Below are 22,297 nucleotides of genomic sequence, written 5' to 3' on the forward strand. Positions count from 1 at the left end.
TCAGCTGACAATAAGCCGCCATTGCCGACATCTGGATTTTATTCAGAAAGTAATTATATACAACTTATTTAATACAATTTTTGTTTTATTGTCCTATGTTTTCTTTAAATTGTAAAATCTTAATAATCATAATATATTTTTGGCAGTATTTTCAAAACTTTATGTCTTTCTCATACTTTTCTTATAAATCATAACATTACTTTTACTAAAAATAAATAATTCTGGCCATTATTTGGCATGCTTTACATTTCTTTGGCATATAATTAACAACAAATTAATATCTTTCACTGGTTATAACTGTTCTTGTTCACATATTGGTTTGAAAATTGATTCAAAAAGCCAATAATGTTATTTTTTCCCACTGATTTTCCTTTGTAAATCTCATGAAATTGAGACACTTTAAAGTTTATTTTGGCAATTTTTTTTACAGTTTATCTTAATCTTGAGTTTTGAGGGGATGTTCAGAGGTTGAACTGAGCCCTGTATCTGTCCTAGACCGGGTTCAGAGGTTGAACTCAGCCATGAACCTGTCCTGGTCCAGTTTTAGAGGTTGAACTGAGGCCTGTAGCTGTCATGGTCCCAGGTTCACAGGTTGAACTAAGCTCTGTACCTGTCATGGTTCGGGTTCAGAGGTTGAACTGAGTCCTATAGCTGTCCTGGTCTAGGTTCACAGGTTGAACTGAGTCCTGTACCTGTCCTGGTCCAGCTTCACAGGTTGAACTGAGCTCTGTACCTCTCCTGGTCCGGGTTCACAGGTTGAACTGAGCTCTGTACCTGTCCTGGTCCGGGTTCAGAGGTTGAACTGAGCTCTGTACCTGTCCTGGTCCGGGTTCAGAGGTTAAACTGAGCCCTGTACCGTAGCGGATTGAACCTGTCCTGATCCAGGTTGTTGGCTGACTCTGTCCTGCTGTCACTGTCACTGTCGTACTCTTCACTTTCACTATACCTGAAATAAAAACAAGGATAAGCATTTCCATCAGGTGTATTGTACAACCAATTATTTTAGCCAATTTCCCTCTACTTGCCCTGTCGAGAACATTTTTAACAACCCCTCATTTAAAAAAATGAAAATAATTGTTAGATTATACTTTATTCAGGTCAGATTATATTGGTGCTGGGTAGCCATGTAGGAGTTCAGTGCTCGATACGCACTTGGAGGGAAAACACCGAATTTTATCATAAGAATAATTCTTTTGATTATTTACGAAATTTTATAAAATTAAGGTTGACAGTTTTTATGCTAGAAATAATTTTCTTATAGTTTGTAATAAATTTATTTTCACAAAAATGACCTAAATTATTATTTTAATCAGTATCCCTCCTCCTCGCCCTACCAATCTTCGCTTTCCTCCCCCCATATTCTAAAAAATATATAAATTTATGTTTAGTTAATATTAGTTGAAAATTATCAGGAATAGGTACAACCAACAAGCAAAAAAACTAAAATAATATTTGAGGGGCAAATGGGGAGGTCGTCAATTTTACTATGTGTTGCCCCCCAACGACAGGTGAAAAAACACGTACAGGTTTCGTGAATTAATTTCATTGTTGGTATAAGCTGGATAATTAAGAGTTAAGCATTATTGTAATTATAGTGGTTGCAGGGATGGTGGGAACATTGGACTGTAAATTATACTGATACTATGAGTTTTATAATCATGTTAGTTAGTTATCTCATTCATTGGCCACAGAACAGACAATTTTGTTTATCCTAATTGAAATTGCACATTTATTTATAACCTATTGTCCTATCTCTTAAGATCCCTGAGTGGTGAAAGGTAATCGACCTGCAGACCAACCCACAACAACTGTTACTTAGCTGCTATAACAGATAAGTTTACCTTCTTCTATGGCCTCTACTGGAAGTATCAGCTCTTCTCAGAGTGCCTCCCGTACTCACAGTACCTCGTCTGCCCTTCTCCTATAATATAATAGAGATTACTTAGAATAATCATTTAATTGATATATCTTTGGAAATGCTCCTCTTAGAGTCCCGATCGGTCAGTAATCCTAGTAAGATGCAAATCCAAAATAATGTTTTTAAATAAAACATGCTAGTAAAGTGGCATAATTTTTATTTTATTGATATAGATAATAGCTTATAACGTAAAATGGCGTTATCCTCTTAGAAATTTTTTTCTTCAATTTTTTTCAATTTTGTACCCCCCCCCCCGCTACCGACGAACAACTATTTTAGGTTAGGTTTTAGGCTAGGGAGCCGAGCGCTGCGGCTAGGCAGGCAAGGGGGCCGAGCGCTGCGGCTAGGCAGGCTAGGGGGCCGAGCGCTGCGGCCAGAGTTCATAGTTCGCTGTCGGGGGTTGGGGGGGGGGGGGTTGGGGGGGTACTCAAATTTTTAATATTGAAAAAAAAATTTCTAAGAGGATAATACTCGTAAAATAAAATCAGATTTAAATCTTTGTTCATTTATGCCATGGAAATTTCATTTTTAATTTTAACATCTTTGGGGGATATAATCTTGGTGGACGACTCAACTCCCAGCCATTTAACCTAAAACATGTCCTAGACCAATACCAAGCATTCCTAGAAATTCTAGACTGTTTGTAAAATATTAATGAATAAACACATACATACTTCCAGCAACTTTGATATAAAATATTTTTGTTGGTGTAAATCTACTAAAACTGTACCTGTAACTGTCTAACCCTAGCATCCGTCATTCTACCCATAGTCCCGCCAGGATAGTCGGTCATCCTCATCGTTTCTTTCCTAAAAAATTTCATCTGATATAATTATCCTATTAATCTGATTTTTGGAACACTATTATTACTTATTACAACAAGGTACAATGGTATAAGCGAAGAATATTTTTAATCAAGTCCTAAAAATGTAAGTATTTCCTTAAACAGTATCCTGTATTTCTGCACTTTTGCTATAAATTGACTTACAATTTCGTTTAGACTTATGCATTTATATTCTGCTTTTTAAGTTCTGACAACCTAAAAATGTTATTGTTCGTTTGTTCTACCGTTTCAAAGCGTCGCTTTTATGGATGTTGTCATTCTTTTTAATACTAGTTATATTTTCATTTTTTGAAAAGTTAAATCTGTTCCAAAATATTGCGAAATATAAATTCTAATCTTTGAATGAAAGATATTTAAATGATATTTAAGATTCAGACAGAAAAATGTTGCTAAAAAACATATGCATATTGTCCGTTTGTTCATATGTGCGTTAGTCCGTAACACTATGGTGGAAGTCTGAATTTATGCTAATGTAGAGATTCCCTTTTCAAATAACATTTAAAAAATCTCACTTATATTGTCAGTCTGCAAGTTATGCTACAAAAAAACATCATTTTTCTCTTATTGAACATATGCTCTGCAACTCACTTTGTTTGTCTATCCATGAGTTTTAAAATGATTCTTTACTTTTGGATGTCCTTGGTTACAATACATACAATATTAGAAAATATGAATGTACAAAAAATATGACAGAGATTTAGATAAGGAAGCCTTTAAGGTTAGCATCCCTTATAACATCAGGGATCTATAGACATCCCTAATGATAATACACAAAATTATCTTCTTCTGTATATTACAATTAGTGGTTGAATCAACCAATCAAATACAGTTAAAGTCCCCAGAGTTGTTATGCCAACGATAAAAAAAATTATTACAAAACTTTGAAGACTAATGTAAAAAACAAACCCACTCCCTTCCTGACATCGTCATTAATTTACTTAAACTAATTTTTCAGCTAATACTATTTTGTAAAGAAAAAAGTATAAGTTCTTTTAGCTATAATTTTCTTTATGAATTGTGATCTAAGTCTCTGTGTATGTATTTCTTTGTATGATGCATCATATGTGAAGAAATATAGCATAAAACCAGGGGTTGGCCAACAGAAAATTAATAAATCCCCCACAAAAATCAAAATGCGCAGAATTTCACCAATGGTATATTACATTTATTTGGGTAAAGAAAGGGTTGTAGATCAATCTAATCGTCATTGATCTCTTCCTCCCTGATCTTACACATACAACTTTTATTTGAATAGATATTTCTATGCCTTAAATATACAAATAACGGGTATAGTCCCTTTCGTAACATCGCACCTTATGGGGCGATTCTTCGTATTTTTCACAGTAGATTTTCTCCTATTTCTAGCCCCTGCGGGGGGCTCTAACCCTGCGGGGTTAATTACCTAACCCTGTGATGCAATCACCTAACCCAATATAACCTAACCTAACCTATAAAAATATATTTTAAAAATACGATGAATCGCACCTTATGGGGCGATGTTACGAAAGGGACTATTCCCCAAATAACACATTCCACTTAGGGAGAGGAAAATGGGCTGTTTATTACACTAGTCCCCAAAGTTTTGTAATAACGTTTTCTTATTGGTTGCTTTGGAAACTTAAATTGAATTTGAATGGTTGGTTCATTAGGTTCAGTGTCCAAATGTTTGAACAACTTATTGTAATATAAAGAAAAGGAAATTTTGTGTATCATTATTTGGGATACTTATAAATTTATCGTCCATTGTCTTGTACATATAAATCCTTGAATAGAAACACAAACAATTTTGCTTGCAACCCTGGCAAATGTAAATTCAAATATACGCTGCAAAACACATCTTGGCGAATAAAAACCTGTGCAAAATATCTTTATGCAAATTTTGTTGCCATTTAAATGGAAAATATAAATGCTTGTAGGGGAAATGTGTATGGAGTAAAGAAAAGATTACAAGATACAATTGATTGAAAGAATTTAAATTTATTCCTTGAATATTTCATTTATTTCTAACTAGAAGTTGTGTTCCTAGTTTTGTATTTTAAGGGTTAGGGAGGGAGCATAAAAATAGCCTAAATCCGTCCAGAGAGATAATTTTAAAATAATTGTAAATTGAGTTTATTTTATGAAAGAAGTATTAATGTTTTAAACATTCCTGATACGTCTACAATATGTCGAATATTATAAATGATTCTTATCAGAAATCTTGTTCAACAATGCAATGATGATAATGAAACTATAATCATTGTGTATAATATCAACAATGAAGTTTGTAGGTATAATTTGGAAATAAACTTAATTAGTCTATGGTATAGTCAAATTGTTAAATTAATAATCTTGAATAATTTCAAAATTATGACTTTAAAATTTTAAAACTATAGGGGAAAGATAAAGATTGTAGATTATTTTTACATCCATTGCCCACTACCTCCCTGTATAGCTTTATGATACAAACAGCTTGGATATTTTGAATTTTAATTTCCTTGGTGTTGTACAACAAAAACAAATGAAAATGTGCAAAGCATGTAGATATGCACAAACACACACACACACACGCACGCACATACACATTACACACACCACACACACCTTCAAATATAGTTTGATAGAATATAAATTTTAGCATGCAAAATCGCATATATGATGATAAATATTGAATTTATGCAAAATTTTGAAAGGTGTAGCTGTAATAAATAAAAGCTCAGCAAGTGTGGTTTCAAAATGGATATAGAATACACGTGGATATTATGACAGGGGAAAAATTTGCGTCAATTTAGGTTGCTAGCATTAATATCACTTAATAGTCAGTTTGTTGATCAAGTAGGAGGGGAGAGGATGGGGTAAATGGAGTGGACGTGGGGATCGTTATTTTAACCAGCTACAAGTTTTTATTAGAGTACATGATAATCTGCTGTGTAAGATCCAGGTAATAATATATCCATAGGTTTTACAGGAGAAGATACAGGAATGAGGCATAGGCGACATTGAATCAAAATTTTGTGTATAAAATTCTTATTTAAGGTGCTGTTAAAAAGTGGGCGAAAGAAAGTATTGTAGAATAATTAAACCGACATTAGGTTTATACCCCCTGGTTTTTTTTAGTAAATTGAGGTTTTAGAAATACAAACCAGAATTTTACATATTTTAAACATATTATAATATTTTAATCAAAAACCTTTTTTGTGTGGAGTTTTCAGTTATATCTGAATTCACTATGGAGATTATAAACAGTATCCGTATTTGCAAATGAATGTCATTGGAACTTTCACATATTGGACATGAACGTAGTCATGTAGCAACATGACAACCATTTCAAAAATAATTTTGTCGACCTTAATGTCTAAGTTAAACCTCTGAGAGGCCCTAACTAAATCTAACCAAACGTAAAGAGTATAAGTATTAATCTAAATATGTTCCATTCTTAATTGAAGGGATATTGCTGCAGCTGTAAAAAGATATTCTACCTGCCCAACGTATTCCGGCCAGCTGGACCAACTGGCAGCGTCTGCAGGTTCGATGTTGCATACGGCGATATCTCATTGGCTGTCTCGGGGATTTTCTCAACTTTTGATCTGACCGCTCGTTTTAGCTGCTCTATCGTGTCCACCTCGTACCCGCTGGAGAATGGTGTTAAGGCTGGAGTTTTCCTAAAATAATGATTTAAATCAAAATGAGCAAGGATGATTGTATGTCTCGCTGTACAGAAATATCTAACTGACCAATACTCTTTACAGTAAAGTCTTATAGTTTCTATTAGGTTTAAACTATTTTTCATTAATTAATCCATAAAAAATGTAGGGAGGTGTCCCAAACCCTTCGTAAAGAAGACCTTAGAGGTAAGTAAAAACAAATATAACTCATTCAAGTTAATTTACTTGATAACCTAACTAAATTGTTGAGCATCTTCACTAATAGTAAATAATACCTTTGAACAGTGGCATAGAACTGTTGATCAATATTTTGTCTGTTTTCCAGAGTTGAAGATTTTGGTATCTCGTCATAACGGCCAGGACGCTTGGACACTTGTTCTAAAGAATAGATATGAATCAACAGTTTATTCTGAACTTTTAACTTATTATATTATGAGACAAGCAGACTTCTGGGCCTCTCGTCCTCCTTTACTTGTTTTTGGCAATATTTTTTCCTCTTACAATTACCAAACTTAGTTATACTAAAAAGTAGCTGCACTACTTAAAAGTACTAATGTTTCAACAACAAAGAAAACAATTTTTATTTCGCAGACAAAAAAGTCACTAATGTCTAATCCTTGCCAAGAAAAAATTAGCTAACTCAGTAAAAGTCTGTGCGGTAGATTTTCAACAGCGAAGCATTTCAATAATTTACAAAAATTCGTGATTTTCAACATTTATCTGAATGAAAATAAGAATTTCTAGCAATCGTAACAATTTTTATAGCCATTTTTAGTAGCCAAGCTACTGCATAATTGTGTTATGTCCTGTCGACCTTCTAATAGACCGAACAACATTACTGTATTTAATACTTCGCTCATATAAATAGTCTTGTTCTTGTTCTTCTTGAAAAGCTTATCAATACAATTAATTTAAAACAACACTATGAACCTCAAAATAACTTAACATGAATTTTTGTGATTGTATCTTTAACCCTATGTCCCTGGGTTGCCAGAAAAATGTGTGAGATTAGTGGAGACCTGTGTACATTAATTTCTCCACTAATCACTAACATTAATCTTTTAGGAAGAGAAAAAATTGTAGGAACTTTAATTACTTAGAATTCAATTGATGTCTTTGTTAAAATACTAACTGTTTCATCCTTATCCTTAGGGGGGGGGGGGGTAAAGGGAGGAAGGCCAGTAAAATTGCCTGAAACCAATCCAAGATATTTATATAGCATTCATGAACGTAAAACCCATTCGGATTTTCTGAGATCTTTAGCATTAGGCATAAAACTTTACTACTTTAAATTAAATAATGTATGAAAAACAGTCATATAAGGGCATGGTTTTAGTATTAGATCCATGTCATTGTCATAGATTAAATTTTATTCTAATAAGACATTCATATTTAGAGTTGAGGTTTTGTGAACTCTAATCATTATCCTCTAGTGCAGAAAAAAGAAAATTCTAAGTAGATTAGCACAGCATTTACTTAAATTTACCAGCGCAGGTTAAGTTAGTTTGTTTTAAGTGTATACTTTGTATGCAATATTAATATTGCAGCTGCGGTATAAAAATGGTCAAATGATTTAAAAATTTCCAATTGAGAATCACTTCAATTTTAATGTACAAATATACCCAAAGGACTAAATGAAACCATAGAGAGAGGTGGCATTGGGCTGTTTATTACTATTTCTGGTTTATTGCACAAGATAAAATTTTACTACATATTAGTGCATGCTGTAATTGTTACCAAAACAAAATATAGGGATAATTAAAACAGAAAGTTTTTTGTTGATCAAATAATAAATGTATTAAGTATTATAACCCAGACAACTACCTGGATCCAGAGTTCGGACTTTTTCGGCAAGGGGTCCACGAGGTGGGGACACACAGTTATCTAACCCCTTCCCCCTCTATTGTTTTACTCTAATGATAAAATTTGAAAATCTTACTTTTTCTAATACAGAAGCAGACGCCAAGTGAAGCCAGAATAAGACAGATTACAGATATCAATATGGAGATAGAGGTCCTGAATTCATAGATAACTATAGATAGAATTACAAGCTGTTTAATTCATTAACTATACCCTCTTAAAATTTAACAAATAGATTACTTTTTCAAACTGTTAGACTTCAAATGAATGTTAGGTTAGGTTTTTAGTCAATTAATTTTATTAGTACATAAATAACTTGACCCTTTTATCAATAGAATCCCAAATCTGCAAAATCTTAAAATATTAATTGATATCAAAATTAAATTTAGATAACATTGATAAGAGAAGTTTGGTTGATTTTTGATTTCCTATTATGTTATTTCCCCTAAAATATTGTTATTATTGTATAGTTATCAATGCCTGAAGCCAAGTCCGGACAGGATAGATGTGAGCCCGCCCCTCTGAATAGGGGTGGAGCCTAGACTGTCCAGGGTCATGAAGTTGTAGACACGTGTAGATGCGCCTGCATGGTTGTGAGCAGTTACCTAAACAAAATAAACAGATTAAATAATTCTAACAAGGAGATTTAAAAAAAGCAAGATAACTTTTAACTAAAGTATACCCGTTAGTCTGTGCGTCAATTATCATCCACACAACTACTACTACTACTGACTGAACCCAGTAATAGTGTCGGACTGATTATGACGTAAAAAAAAATTAGCCAATGAGAGGCCATTATTAACCAATTGGTAAAACTTATAGTGGCCTCTCATTGGCTAATTATTTTTTTACGTCATAATCAGTCCGATACTTTTACTGGGTTCCTACTGACTTTGTCTACAAAGAAGTTGTATCAACTTTTTTTTTTATAGCTAGCCGGTTCTTTTAGTAAGTAGTAGATGTAAAATTTTTCATAGAATTCAGATATGCAATCGGTTTTTTTGTAGACCTCTTATTTTTTAAGTAATTTAAGTTTTTTAAAAAAATAATTAAGTCGGTTTTAAGGTACTAAAACGCAACAAAATAAAAGAAGAAAATGGCCAGTAAGAACAAAAATAGTAAGATCTTTAATTTGACACCTTACTTTTAAAATTCTGTTGAGTAATTATTGAAAAAATCTATTTTTTTAACCTCGGTATAATAAAAACTTTAGACCTAAATATTTTCTCAAACAGACATAAAAAACATGGGTTCATATATACCTTCAGAATCAGAAAAATATTACGAATCCATTGTAAGCAAAATTGAAAAAAATTAAAAAATTAAAAAATTAAAGAAATGGCCAATTATTTTTTTTGTTCTGACAACACTATTGTCTTCCCTTTTTTACCCCCTCTTTACCCCCTCTTTACCCCCTTCCCATTTTTATACTCAATTGAAGAATTAAGACGTTGCCTGTACAATATAATATGATATTTTCATATAATTCCTTTTATTGTAGTTTATATACTATATTGTAAACTTTTTTTTTCAATTTTGCTTACAATGGATTCGTAATATTTTTCTGATTCTAAAGGTATATATGAACCCATATTTTTTTATTTGTGAAATAATAAAATTAAGTTCAAAGTTTTTATTCTCGTGGGTTAAAAAAAATCGATTTTTTCAATAATTACCTGACAGAATTGAAAAAGTAAGGTGTCAAATTAAAGATCTTACTATTTTTGTTCATAATGACCATTTTCTTTCTTTTTTTTGTTGCATTTTAGTACCTTAAAATCGACTTAATTTTTTTTTTTTAAACTTAAATTACTTAAAAAATAAGAGGTCTACAAAAAAACCGATTGCATATCTGAATTCTATGAAAAATTTTACATCTACTACTTACTAAAAGAACCGGCTAGCTATAAAAAAAATAGTTGATACACCTTCTTTACATCTATATAGTATAATACATGAGCTGAATCTTTAAATGTGTAGCCGTTGGCGTGGCTGTAGCCGTGGCCGTAGTCATGGCTGTAGTTGTAGTTGTAGTCGTTGTCGTAGGCGTAGCTGTGGTTGTAGCTGTAGCCGTAGTCGTCGCCACAGTGCTGCTAATAAAACATGGATTTTAAATGATTTTACAGAAGTGCAATACCGGCTATCCTAGAATTATGGATATCTAAAATCTTTTATGGCCCACCTAAAAATAAATTATTTTCATCAAAGAAATGAAATTATATTTTATACAAAATTACTATTTTAATAACACATTTTAAATGTTTGTAATATTTACATATTATTAAGGGCATGAGCCAATGTAGTTGGTACTACGGCTGGTATGGCCTATATCGTGCCGGGGCACGGCACAGCACGACATTGCACGCACGGCCAATTGCCCAGCACGGCTGGACAGACAGCCACTACACACAAGACAAAGGGAGAGTCCAATAAATTCAATATAAATAAAAAAATACATTCAATTACTAAAATTTAAAAAATGTAATCATATTCCAACCTTATCAATAATATTGCAGTAATAAATCCCCAAAAGAATTTAATTTAATTTAAGTATATTTATAGTTTTATCATATTAATTTCCTAAAAACTGTCTCTTTATGTAACACAGGCAACATACTTTATTAGTATTACCCAATACCCATACGTGACGGTTCAATATTAACAAATCATTCCATGCCCGTACGTTATTTTATACATCATATAAATAAACTACATCCTAACTTTTATAATTTACTTTTATTTTATTATTTATAAAAACCACAATTAAAATATTTTTATGATAGTTTTTAAATAAAATATTCCATGCCCGTACAATTATTCATACATTCATTTAACAATTATAATTTACGTTTTCAATAGTTTTACATTAAAATTATCAAAAGCAGCTGTCTTCGTGGCTTTAGCAACGCTTTAGCCACACCAACGGACTGTGGTCACTTTTAGCGGGGTTAACCACGCTACGATTACAACTACGCGTTGTCAATATGATTTAAAGATCGCATTTTTTTTTGTGGCCACGATTACGCATGGTTAATATGATTTAAAGATCGCTATTAGGTTGGTGGCTGTAACTCTGACCACGACTACGGCCACGGCTACGCTTTTAAAGATCCAGCTCAGTACACCCCGAGTCATGGCATGTTCATGTTTTTTATCATAAAATTGTCTATTTTATTCGCTTACTGTTCTTTTTCTATTTAAAGTAGATTTAGGTATTTAACATTAATTCTGGTCAACTGTTTCTAAACTTTAAGAACCTCCCAAATAAAGACATACCTTTAAATCATAGGCAGTGGCTTGATTCAATCCTCTGATGCTGTAGGTGTCTTGAGGCTCCAAATTATTAGTCACTAAAATATTTATCAAATTTGATTTTATGATATTTTAGGAGTGAGGTTTTGACATTTATTGTATTTAAATCACTTTATAAGACACATTTTTACACAGTTTAAAGCTTTTAAAATTCGCTAATAAAGAGAAAAATAATAAAGAGTAGGACTCAATGACATGTGGATAGAGTCTAATCATAAGAAAGATATGGTATTATCAGGGAGTGAAGGAATATTGGACTGTAAATTACAATAGTACCCAATGTTTTATAAATATTATAAAACTTTGGGTACTTTTATTGAATCTTGATTGATTGGTTCATAACTATCAGTGTCTATGCGTTTCAACCAATAACCTAAATAAATAACAGAAGGAGTAATTCTCTTTGTCATAATTTTTGAGTGAAAATAAATTTATAGTCCATTGTATTGTACCTTAAAAATTCCTGAGTACTAAAAGAAAAAACTCACCTACAATCCAATTATCATCCGAGGAGAGTTTATACTCAATAACAAAGTACAAAACTGGACAGCTGTCCTGCTCCCAGGCGTCCAGCAGCAGGATGGCCAGGGTTGAATTCACCACCAAGAAATTTTCGGTTGGCGGGGCTGTCGGCTTTTCGCCGACAGTTTTGGTGTTGATGATTTGGCTGGGGTCGGACTCGCCGATATAGTTTGTCTGGTACATGACCATGTGATACTGACGGCCGCAGTACAGGTTCTGCAGCGTGTCCTCTTCAGCATAGAAGCTTACCTGAAAATTTTATATCTAAATATTTTTGAAAAAAAAATGTTTAAAGACTTTTTGATCAAATAGTAAAGTATTTTACTATTCTTTTCTCATATAAAAATATTGTGTTTGTGGCTTTGCTGCTTATAAATTCTAAGTTTTCTTATTATAGACAGCTTTCCGCGAATATTAAAATAAAAACTTAAATAGCTATAACCAGTTTTGTTGTCCCCGAGAGGCCCGGGCTATTAAACTGATAATATTTTAATGATTTTTATTTTAATATTCTTGGAAAATTGTCTGTTATACGATGCAAAACATGATTTTTTCAGTATGGCTGAACAAGACTAATTCAGCGGATATTAATCGGTTTTGAAGCCATACTGGAAAAACTAATTCGAGTATTACCTTTTTCTCCATCCATTCTCCATAAGTGATCTTGTATCTGATTCTATATCCCACAATTGGGGAGTTACCAATGTCCCCATTCGCCCATCTCAAGGTTATTGAGTTAGAGGTTACACGGTGCACTCGTATCACTGGTGGTCGTGGCGACACTGAAAATAATTATTTACATTCTTAAGTCTCTAAATTTAAGGGGTACATTGTGATAATTGTAACAAAATGAAAAATCAAAGCTAGAGGGAATTATATCACTCTAAAAAAGGAAAACTAATTTTCATGAAATGGCTCATCTTAAGGTCCTTTAGACAAATGTTGTTAAAGGGTTATATTTTGTTGGAAAGTTAAAACTATTCCACAAAATATTGAATTAGAACCAGAATATTTCCTAAATTACTTTTTTTCATTTAAGAATAGCATCCACTAAAGAAAAAATGTTTTGCGTACCAATATTCATTATTGTCACAAAAACATTTACAAGATTAAATTTACACTACATTAACCTTTAAATAATTTACTTTGTTGGGAGCAAGTGTATAACCTTTATTGAGGTTTGTATAAAATTACAAAGTTGTTACAGAGATATATCAAGAACAATGGATCAGGTCTCTGACAAACAATTTTTAGTAAAATTTCTCCACAACCTGCCTCACTTTTTCTCCTCTTATCACCCTCTAGTTTCAGCTCAAAACAAGTTTTAAGTCAACATTATGCATACTAAATATCCAAATTTTTAGCAATTTCAAATGTAATTAATTTGCTGAATTACAGACCCTGGATAATTTTAATTTACCTTGAACTTTAAGGCTGTATGAGATGGTATCCAGGGTATCTCCATTTTCTACCACACAGGTATAGTTTCCAGAATCTTCAGTCCTAAAAATTATCAAACTTAATTAGCGTTCAGACTATCAATAAAAGAACAAAATTGGTAATGAAGGTGTTTTTCCTTATGCCTAACCCCTGTGGAAACTAACTGCAGCATCCTAACCCTATTCATTAAAACATTACTTGACATAGCTTAATGTAAAACATTATCACACAAAAATTTACTCTAATTGCAAGTTATATAAAACTAGGGGTTGGCGACTAGATATTGAAAGAAACCCCCAAAAATTTGTTTTTAGTCAAAATCAAATCTAATACAAATCTAACATTTAATTCTAAATATTTTTTACAAAATAGAGAAATTATTGCTAAATGGCCCAAGTATTCAATGAATTTAAAAAAATGAAAATTATAAAGGAAAATTTTTCTTGTTGTGGTGATATTCTTATTTCGTTTTATTTTATTTGGAAGAGAGAAATGTCCAAGAAATCTTTATTATTTACTAACCCAGGACAAGACAGTTTGTGGTCAAAGGATTATTATCTTTTGTGTTGAGAAATAAACAGATCTATTATCATTCTATTGTTAAAAGCAAATAAACTTTTTATTTATATATTAGATTTGACTTATGGGAAGATTATTTAAAGCAGGAATCTGCAATTTTTAAAGAAACATAAACAAAAAGCATTGCGCAAAATATATAATGATTACAAATATTTTTTTTGTTTTAACATTTTATGCTATTCAACTGCAATTTTAAGAAATGACTTGATTTATCTTCTGCTTGGTAAAATCATAGCAATCCTAAAATACCCAATCTTATTTCTATCCTCCTTGATGTGGCCCAACAGACATAATTGAATTCAGACCAAAAACAAACAATGTCAACCTCATTTTTAGAATTCTTCACACACACCCAAACACACACACTTCAGGAGTGTTAACTAAGGAAGAAGAAATAGTTCTAATAGATACTGAACTTCATACTATTTATAAGTTATTTATTGTCTGTAATATCAGTATAATAAAATCATATAATGTCTTAATACAACTCTAGCAGTTAAGCAGTTACTTATTTTTTGCTTGCCCTGGGGTCTTCAAAGGATTACCTAAACCCAAAATAACCTGGCCATATATGACGCTTACTGAAAAAGAACAATCTGGAAAATACACAGATTTAATTAAACTTTTTATTTCAACAATGAACAATGAATATTACAAAGAAATTACAGATGGATTGTAAAATTTACCACACAAAAGAGGTATATAATTTTCTCTTAACAAAATCCTATTTCAAATTATTAAAAATTTGCTTTAGGCAATATCAGTAAGTTTCTAACCTCTATAGATAACCTTGCCTAAAACAAAGAAATGATAAATCTTTTTACAGCTTGAGAAGGACAGAATTTTGTCGGTCATATGTAAACAAATAACTTTATAGAAAATTTTGACAGATTAGATGGAAAATTAAATTAGAATTCTCACACTTTCTTTAAGATATAAAGTGTGTTACCTTTTTTTATGTTTTATTATTATTTGGCCACAACTTGGTCAAAAATGCTCACAAATCAGACCTTTTTCGACCGAAGATGCTCAAATGGTTCCTTTACAAGACCAATCAATCAGTTTTAAGATATCTTTATATTTCAAGGAAAATTGATGAAAATACTAAAAAACGGCAAATTTGGGTGTTACCTTTTATATGCACAGATACCATAAAATCAACAGGAAAAATACTTATTTTTACTTTTCTGTCATTTTTAAAGTTTGATTCTGTTAAATTGGCTATTCTTGAAGGGATTTGTGCATTGATTATACTGAAACATAATATTGGACAGAAATTAATGTATTTCAAAGAAAGAAATTTTGGAAAATAAGAAATTCGACCTCTATCACTTCAGAGGACAGATGCCAACCTCCAGTAGACAGGATATAGTTTGATACTTGTTAGCAATAATAATTAGCCCAAAAAGTAAAACAAAAAGTTTTTTAATATGGTAAAAAAATGATAATCTAAATCTTAATTTTGGGGATGATGATCTGAAGGACGCTCTTACTGTTGGTGATGATGACCCAGATGGTATCCAAATACATGAGCATTATGACAACTTATCTATTAAACTATGGTCCGATTTTTGTATTTGTAGCATTCTCCAATCAAGAGAAATTCCAAAACATACAATCATGGTTTTTAAATTCTCCAATTCATAACGTAAATATAGTAGTTTTTAAAAGATGGTTATATTTCTTGTTACAACTTTTAATTGGAGGCTGCTACAAATACAAAAATTGAACCATAGTTCAATAGATGAGTTGTCATAATGCTCATGTACTTGGATACGATCTGGGTCATCATCACCACCAGTAAGAGCGTCCTTCAGATCATCATCCCCAAAATTAAGATTTAGATTATCATTTTTTTACCATATTAAAAAACTTTTTGTTTTACTTTTTGGGCTAATTATTATTGCTAACAAGTATCAAACTATATCCTGTCTACTGGAGGTTGGCAGCTGTCCTCTGAAGTGATAAAGGTCGAATTTATTATTTTTAAAATTTTCTTTCTTTGAAATACATTAATTTCTGCCCAATATTATGTTTCAGTATATTTCAATGCATAAATCCCTTCAAGAATAGCCAATTTAACAGAACCAAACTTTAAAAATGACAGAAAAGTAAAAATAAGTATTTTTTCTGTTGATTTTATGGTATCTGTGCATATAAAAGGTAACACCCAAATTTGCTGTTTTTTAGTATTTTCATCAATTTTCCTTGAAATATATAGATATCTTAAAAATGATTGATTGGGCTTGTAAAGGAACCATTTGAGTATCTTTGGTCGAAAAAGGTCTGATTTGTGAGCATTTTTGACCAAGTTGTGGCCAAATAATAATAAAACATAAAATAAAGTAACACACTTTACATTGCCATTTAAATTTGCGGATCATGGAAAGAATACGAAGTTGCCGATTTCATCGTATTTTCACAGTAGCTTTTGAAGGGTTATTTTAGGTTAGGTTAGGTTAAGTAAATGTTAATTATTGCCCCGCAGGGTTAGAAAATATGCCCCGCAGGGCTAGAGCCCCACGCAGGGGCTAGAAATAGGAGAAAGGCTACTGTGAAAAAACGACGAAAACGGAAACTTCGTTTTCTTTCCATGATCCAAATTTGCTAAATATATGAATTCAAATTGAATACAACTTTTAATAACTATTTCAGTTTTTAGCAAGCTAAGCAAAAATTTGACTGCTTCATAATATCACGAATTCAAACTTGGTTACATAAAATAATCTTGGCATGAAGTAAATCATAAATAATATTTGTTTCTGCAACAAATAATTGTTTTCTTAAGCAAGCTTGTCAAAAAATTCAGAGATTTAAGGGATAAGACAATGGGCAATATATGGATGTAATTTCCAATGATGATACACAAAAGTACTCGTGATGTAGATTACAATTTGTGATTTAAACGTTTGGACAAAACAAAATTTGTTAAGAAACCGTTATTATAAAACTTTGGGGACAAATGTCCCCTTCCTCCATGCCAAAAATTAATGTAGTAAAGTTAGTTTGTCCTTGCAACTATCTGAACAATGATGGAATTTAATTAATATCATATCTTTTTTTGCATACTAACAAATTACTATCATTTCTAATAAAAATGTTCAAGAAAATATGCATATTTTTGTTGCATAGTTGCCCTAAAAGTATTTTATTTAGTTTATCCTAACAGTTGTTAGATTTTTAGCCGGGGAGGGCGAGTACATTAGACTGTAAATTGCACTGGTACCCAAATATTCTATGATCACTTTATCTTATAATTGGTTCTAAAACTTTTGGTAGTTTAATTAGTATTTGTTGTTTCCAAACTAGTAGTGTCCAAACTTTTCAACCAGTGATTTTGATCTGTAAAAGAAGGTAATTTTATCAAACCTCACTGGAGATGTATATTAATTTTTGTCCATTGTCTTAGCCTTTAACAGTTAGGGAGTTGAATCCATTTTTATAGAAGCAGAAATATAATCTATGATTAATATTATGGTTTGGACCCTCTAAAACTGTAATCTACCTTTCCACTTTCCCCTCTCTTGGTGAAGATATCTTCAACGCCGATACGATTTTTTAAATTTAAGATTCCACTTTTGCCTCTCTTGGTGAAGATATCTTCAACGCCGATACGATTTTTGAAATGTAAGATTCTACTTTCCCCTCTCTTGGTGAAGATATCTTCAACGCCGATACGATTTTTGAAATGTAAGATTCTACTTTCCCCTCTCTTGGTGAAGATATCTTCAACGCCGATACGATTTTTGAAATGTAAGATTCTACTTTCCCCTCTCTTGGTGAAGATATCTTCAACGCCGATACGATTTTTTAAATTTAAGATTCCACTTTTGCCTCTCTTGGTGAAGATATCTTCAACAAGAGAGACAAAAGTGGAATCTTATATTTCAAAAATCGTATCGGCGTTGAAGATATCTTCACCAAGAGAGGGGAAAGTGGAAGGGTAGATTACAGTTTTAGAGGGTCCAAACCATAATCATAGATTATATTTCTGCTTCTATAAAAATGGATTCAACTCCCTAACTGTTTAAAATCCTTTTTTCTCTCTCTTCAAAAGTTTGTACATGTTCATTCTGGTTTGAACAATGTGCAATGCAACTAAAGTGGTAAAGTAGTTGATAATAATTTGCAAAGGGTTGAAGAAAAAAAAGTTTTGGCGCTAATTTGCCATTCTGGTTTATCCATCCACGTCAGTCAGGGATAGAGGAATAGATGGGGAGGGAGGAGACATTGGGATCTTTATTACACTATGCAGATGGGTGAGGTCCTGACCTCGCTGGGCCTAACCCTTTTAGGCCCCGCAGTACCCAATATAACATAAACAACCAAATGGAAAAGTAACCCACTATATTTTCAACTTATTAAAAACATGAGAGGGAGGGTTATCGGTGCTCAACAAGGTACTTTGTGCGAAACTGCCAAATTTACTGTTCTTTCTGTTTCCAAAATCCAGAGTTTAACTTGGCGTTTTGTTATATAGTTTAGTTATATAGCGTGGCCTTGCGAGATATATATTTCTATTTAGTTCTTATAATCTAAACTTTTCATGCATTCTTTCTTTTCAGGGATAAAGAGATTGGCCATGGAAAGATAAATATTTCTTTCCCTAATTCTGTTATTCAAATGGAGAAAAAAGTGCAATGTGGATGATTTTTATCTTCAAAATTTATAATTTTTTTTGCTTCTTTTAAACATGTCCCTTCTTTTGTATACTTTTCATAATCAGTTTTACATATAATACTTATAGGGAAAGATAAGCCAATGGGCTATAATTTAGTATCTAATAGGTTATGTTCACATGTTTGCTTTTGAAAGCTTGCCATGGATAGGGGTTAGGAAGAGAGGGGGTGGATTATTTTTAGATTATTTTGACTGTCTGGTGGATTTTATGAAGAACTGAAAAGAGGTTTGCACTGAACGTGGACTGAACTGATAGAGCACGGATTAAGTTTTTGTTTGGCTTTTAGCTGCTCTTATGTAACTTTACAGCTATTAGTAAGATTTTCTCTTTTATAATTTGGTTTTTAAAGAATTTTTTAAAAAGTGACTTTAGTAAAGATTGAATAGTTCTATTGAAGTTAAATTTTACAAAAAGGTTCGTTTTTTTTAATGCTAGACTAGTTATTGAGATTTTCAGTTAAAAATGATGTTATCAGTGTTCAATGATCATTATTTATTTATATAAATTTTCTTCACAAGCATACACACGCATTGTTAATTCCAAGCTGAATTTTGTGCAAAATATAAAAATGAATGGGCTTGTTTTTCGTGTTCTGATAAGAACACTCAAAATCTAAAATTCTAGCTTTTTAATTTTGCATGGATGGAGATAAGAATCATAGAAATTTTCAAGATGAGAAGTTTCATTTTTTTTCATGTAATGTATACGTTTTAGATATTTATGATCACATGGGTTTAAATATTTTTAAAATGAGCTTCACAGCTGGCAGTATGATGGTTAATTTGGTATTAAAAACATCAACCTTGGGCTAAATATGACAGGTTACCTAATAACTAATGCACAAGGGAAATAATTTTTTAATTTTTTCTTAGTTGCTGAAAGAATTGAATCATCTACCCAACAAACTTTAGCATTAGGCATTAATCACAATAAATTATGTGACTTTTTCTAAAAGTAAGTATTGACGATGACTGAGAAACTTAAGACCATCCTTTTTTCTCCCAAATACTTATCCAGCTCTTATAATATTTGTATTTTTAAGTTTCAAGGGCAGATTTACATAATAAAAATCATCCCTTAGCTTTTCTTAGAAGAAAAATGCAGTTTTTATGAAGTTATCATAATCTTTTTTAATCAAGATTTATTTAACTTAAGCTGCATTTTTGTTAAAACTTTTTAGTTTAACAGAGCCTTGAGTGTTTGCTTACCCTTGAAAATTAATTTGATATCACGCCTTTTTGCTAATAACTTTTAAATAATATTAATTTTTTTCATCACAAAATTTTGGTTCATAAAAAAATAATGAAAACACCTTTTCTTTTCATTTTAAATTGGATATCCCATAAGCCTTTTTTTTCTTCAATTTCTTGAGATTTTGTTTTATAAACAGCGGACATAGAAAAATTAAATCTTCAAATTATAAAAGATGAAAAAATAGCCTTTTCCTCCAAAATTGATTTTGTTTTTAATTAAAGTAAAAAGTAATATGTATTAGTTTAGCTGTATAATATTAAAGTAGAATACTTTTATTTGTTTACTGCAAATAAAAACTAGGATAACAACATCCAGAAGAGTTAAAACAAAAATGAGAGAAAAATGTTGATAAAAATAACAAAAAGAGCCATTATGGGGAATTAGATGAGGTATTTAATTTGAAATATAAGACATTTATCTCTATTGGAAGCTAAATTTCCATGTTTACCCCATGGATTTAAAGGGATAAGGCAATGGCCGATTAACTGATGTAAGTTACCAATGACAATACACAAAATTACCCCTTAACATTAGATTACAATTGGAGGTAAAAATGAAGGAACACTTAACTTTCAATAAAAGTCCTAAAAGTTGTCAACGAATAATAAAACTTTATTATAAAGCTTTGGGGACTAGTAATAAATAAAGTGAATAAACATTCCAGTGTCCCCTCTCTCTCTGATCTTTACCACTATTTAATGGACGGAAAGTAATTTGTTAATAGTTATGAATAGCCAAAAAAAAAACAAAAAAAAACAGACGGACAAAAAGTAAATTTATAGAAGTAGCACTTTGTCTAAAAACACAGACATGGGGGAAAACTAATTTTACACTGAGCAGTAAAAGTAAACTAGGTGCATGCCTTCACACTTGCCCAGAGTTAGATTTGGGCTTTATTGAAAATGTTAAAGATTGTATTTTAAAATAGAATCAGCTATTTCAATATGATTCTTAAGAATGAATTTGACATAATTAAAAAAAATACATATAGAGATTGGAAAAAAATATGCTGTAGATTATACAAAAAGCAAGATTACTATATTATACCTGCTAAAATAGTTAAATATGATTATCAAATGCTTTGTTTTATTCAAAGTGTCATTAATAATTAAGATTAGTATTTAGTTTGATGCTGATTTTCAACCCATTGAATATAATTCTTAGATGAATTCTAACCCGATTTATTCCTCTTTGTAATAATATAAAAATGTAAATTTACTAAGATAATCCTTTTTTTTTGAAGAAATGTGTGAATTTTGCAGGATATATTTTGTCTGTGGATGTATGTTAGTAAAAATGTTAGCTGTATAACGTGACACACTGACACAAACAAAATTAATTAAAAATTCATTTCATAAAACCTAAATTCAATTTAATAGAGCAAATTTTTTTTTATAAATATTTAATTAAAATGAATAAAGAGAAAGTTTACATGTTACTCAATAAAGAGAAATAAGAACCTAATAATAGCAAACGATAGAGGCTACCTAATTCTTAATCATATTGAGTTCTCAACTTTAAGGCAGCTTTGCATAGGCCCTAGGATGGTTTTAGGCTATTTGATTCCTAACCTATCCCTTCTTGTACATATCTCCTTAAAGCGTTGGACGCAGCCGCCAATAATTATAAATCCTGTCCTAACACCGCTTGATAAAATAGCTACCTAATTCTTTATCTACATACTAGCGGCGGCTCTCCTAGGAACTAGGAGCTCTATAGTCGAAGAAGTAAGAAAAGTAGGAAAATAGCCAAAAGCCAAACTTATATATTATTATTCACTAGCCTAAAACCATCCAGGCTTCCATAAAAAAAGAGACTTCAATCGGTTCAGTAAAAAATCTAGCAGCAAACAAAAAAATCTGGGTATAGTTCCTTATGGGGCGATTCTTCGTATTTTTCACAGTAGCTTTTCTCCTATTTCTAGCCCCTGCGGGGAGCTCTAACCCTGCGGGGCCAATTACCTAACCCTGTGGGGCAATCACCTAACCTTATAAAACCTAACCTAACCTAAAATAACCTATAAAAAGCCATTTTAAAAATACGACGAATCGCCCCTTATGGGGCGATGTTACGAAAGGGACTATTCCCAAAAATCCTTACAACTTTATATAATACCTAGGAGAAATATAATAGTTATATCAGACCCAACTAGACAAAATAGCTTTTCAATATTTTGTATTAAAGTTTGGCATGTGTTGTTAAACTAAACCAAAACTTTTATCCCTTGTCCGTCTAAAGTTAAG

General features: G+C 31.6%; 1 protein-coding gene across 4 annotated transcripts in view; it reads right to left on the minus strand.

Moving 5' to 3' along the window:
- Positions 1-666: 666 nt before the first annotated feature.
- Positions 667-22,297, minus strand: part of LOC145319615 (cell adhesion molecule Dscam2-like) — a 194,267-nt gene continuing 172,636 nt past the window's right edge. For all 4 annotated transcript variants that reach the window (XM_080161875.1, XM_080161853.1, XM_080161884.1 and 1 more), the window contains exons 43-53: positions 13,521-13,603; positions 12,734-12,882; positions 12,067-12,349; positions 11,543-11,616; positions 8,747-8,871; positions 8,346-8,422; positions 6,682-6,784; positions 6,221-6,403; positions 2,649-2,727; positions 1,842-1,921; positions 667-946 (exon numbers count right to left, since the gene is read on the minus strand). In XM_080161875.1, coding sequence (XP_080018001.1) covers positions 832-946; positions 1,842-1,921; positions 2,649-2,727; positions 6,221-6,403; positions 6,682-6,784; positions 8,346-8,422; positions 8,747-8,871; positions 11,543-11,616; positions 12,067-12,349; positions 12,734-12,882; positions 13,521-13,603 — 1,351 coding nt within the window. In that variant the 3' untranslated portion in view covers positions 667-831. The remainder of the gene's footprint in view (positions 947-1,841; positions 1,922-2,648; positions 2,728-6,220; positions 6,404-6,681; positions 6,785-8,345; positions 8,423-8,746; positions 8,872-11,542; positions 11,617-12,066; positions 12,350-12,733; positions 12,883-13,520; positions 13,604-22,297) is intronic.

Source organism: Acartia tonsa, chromosome 1, assembly GCF_053477335.1.
Source record: "Acartia tonsa isolate MP-2025a chromosome 1, ASM5347733v1, whole genome shotgun sequence".
Taxonomy (NCBI): Eukaryota; Metazoa; Arthropoda; class Copepoda; order Calanoida; family Acartiidae; genus Acartia; species Acartia tonsa.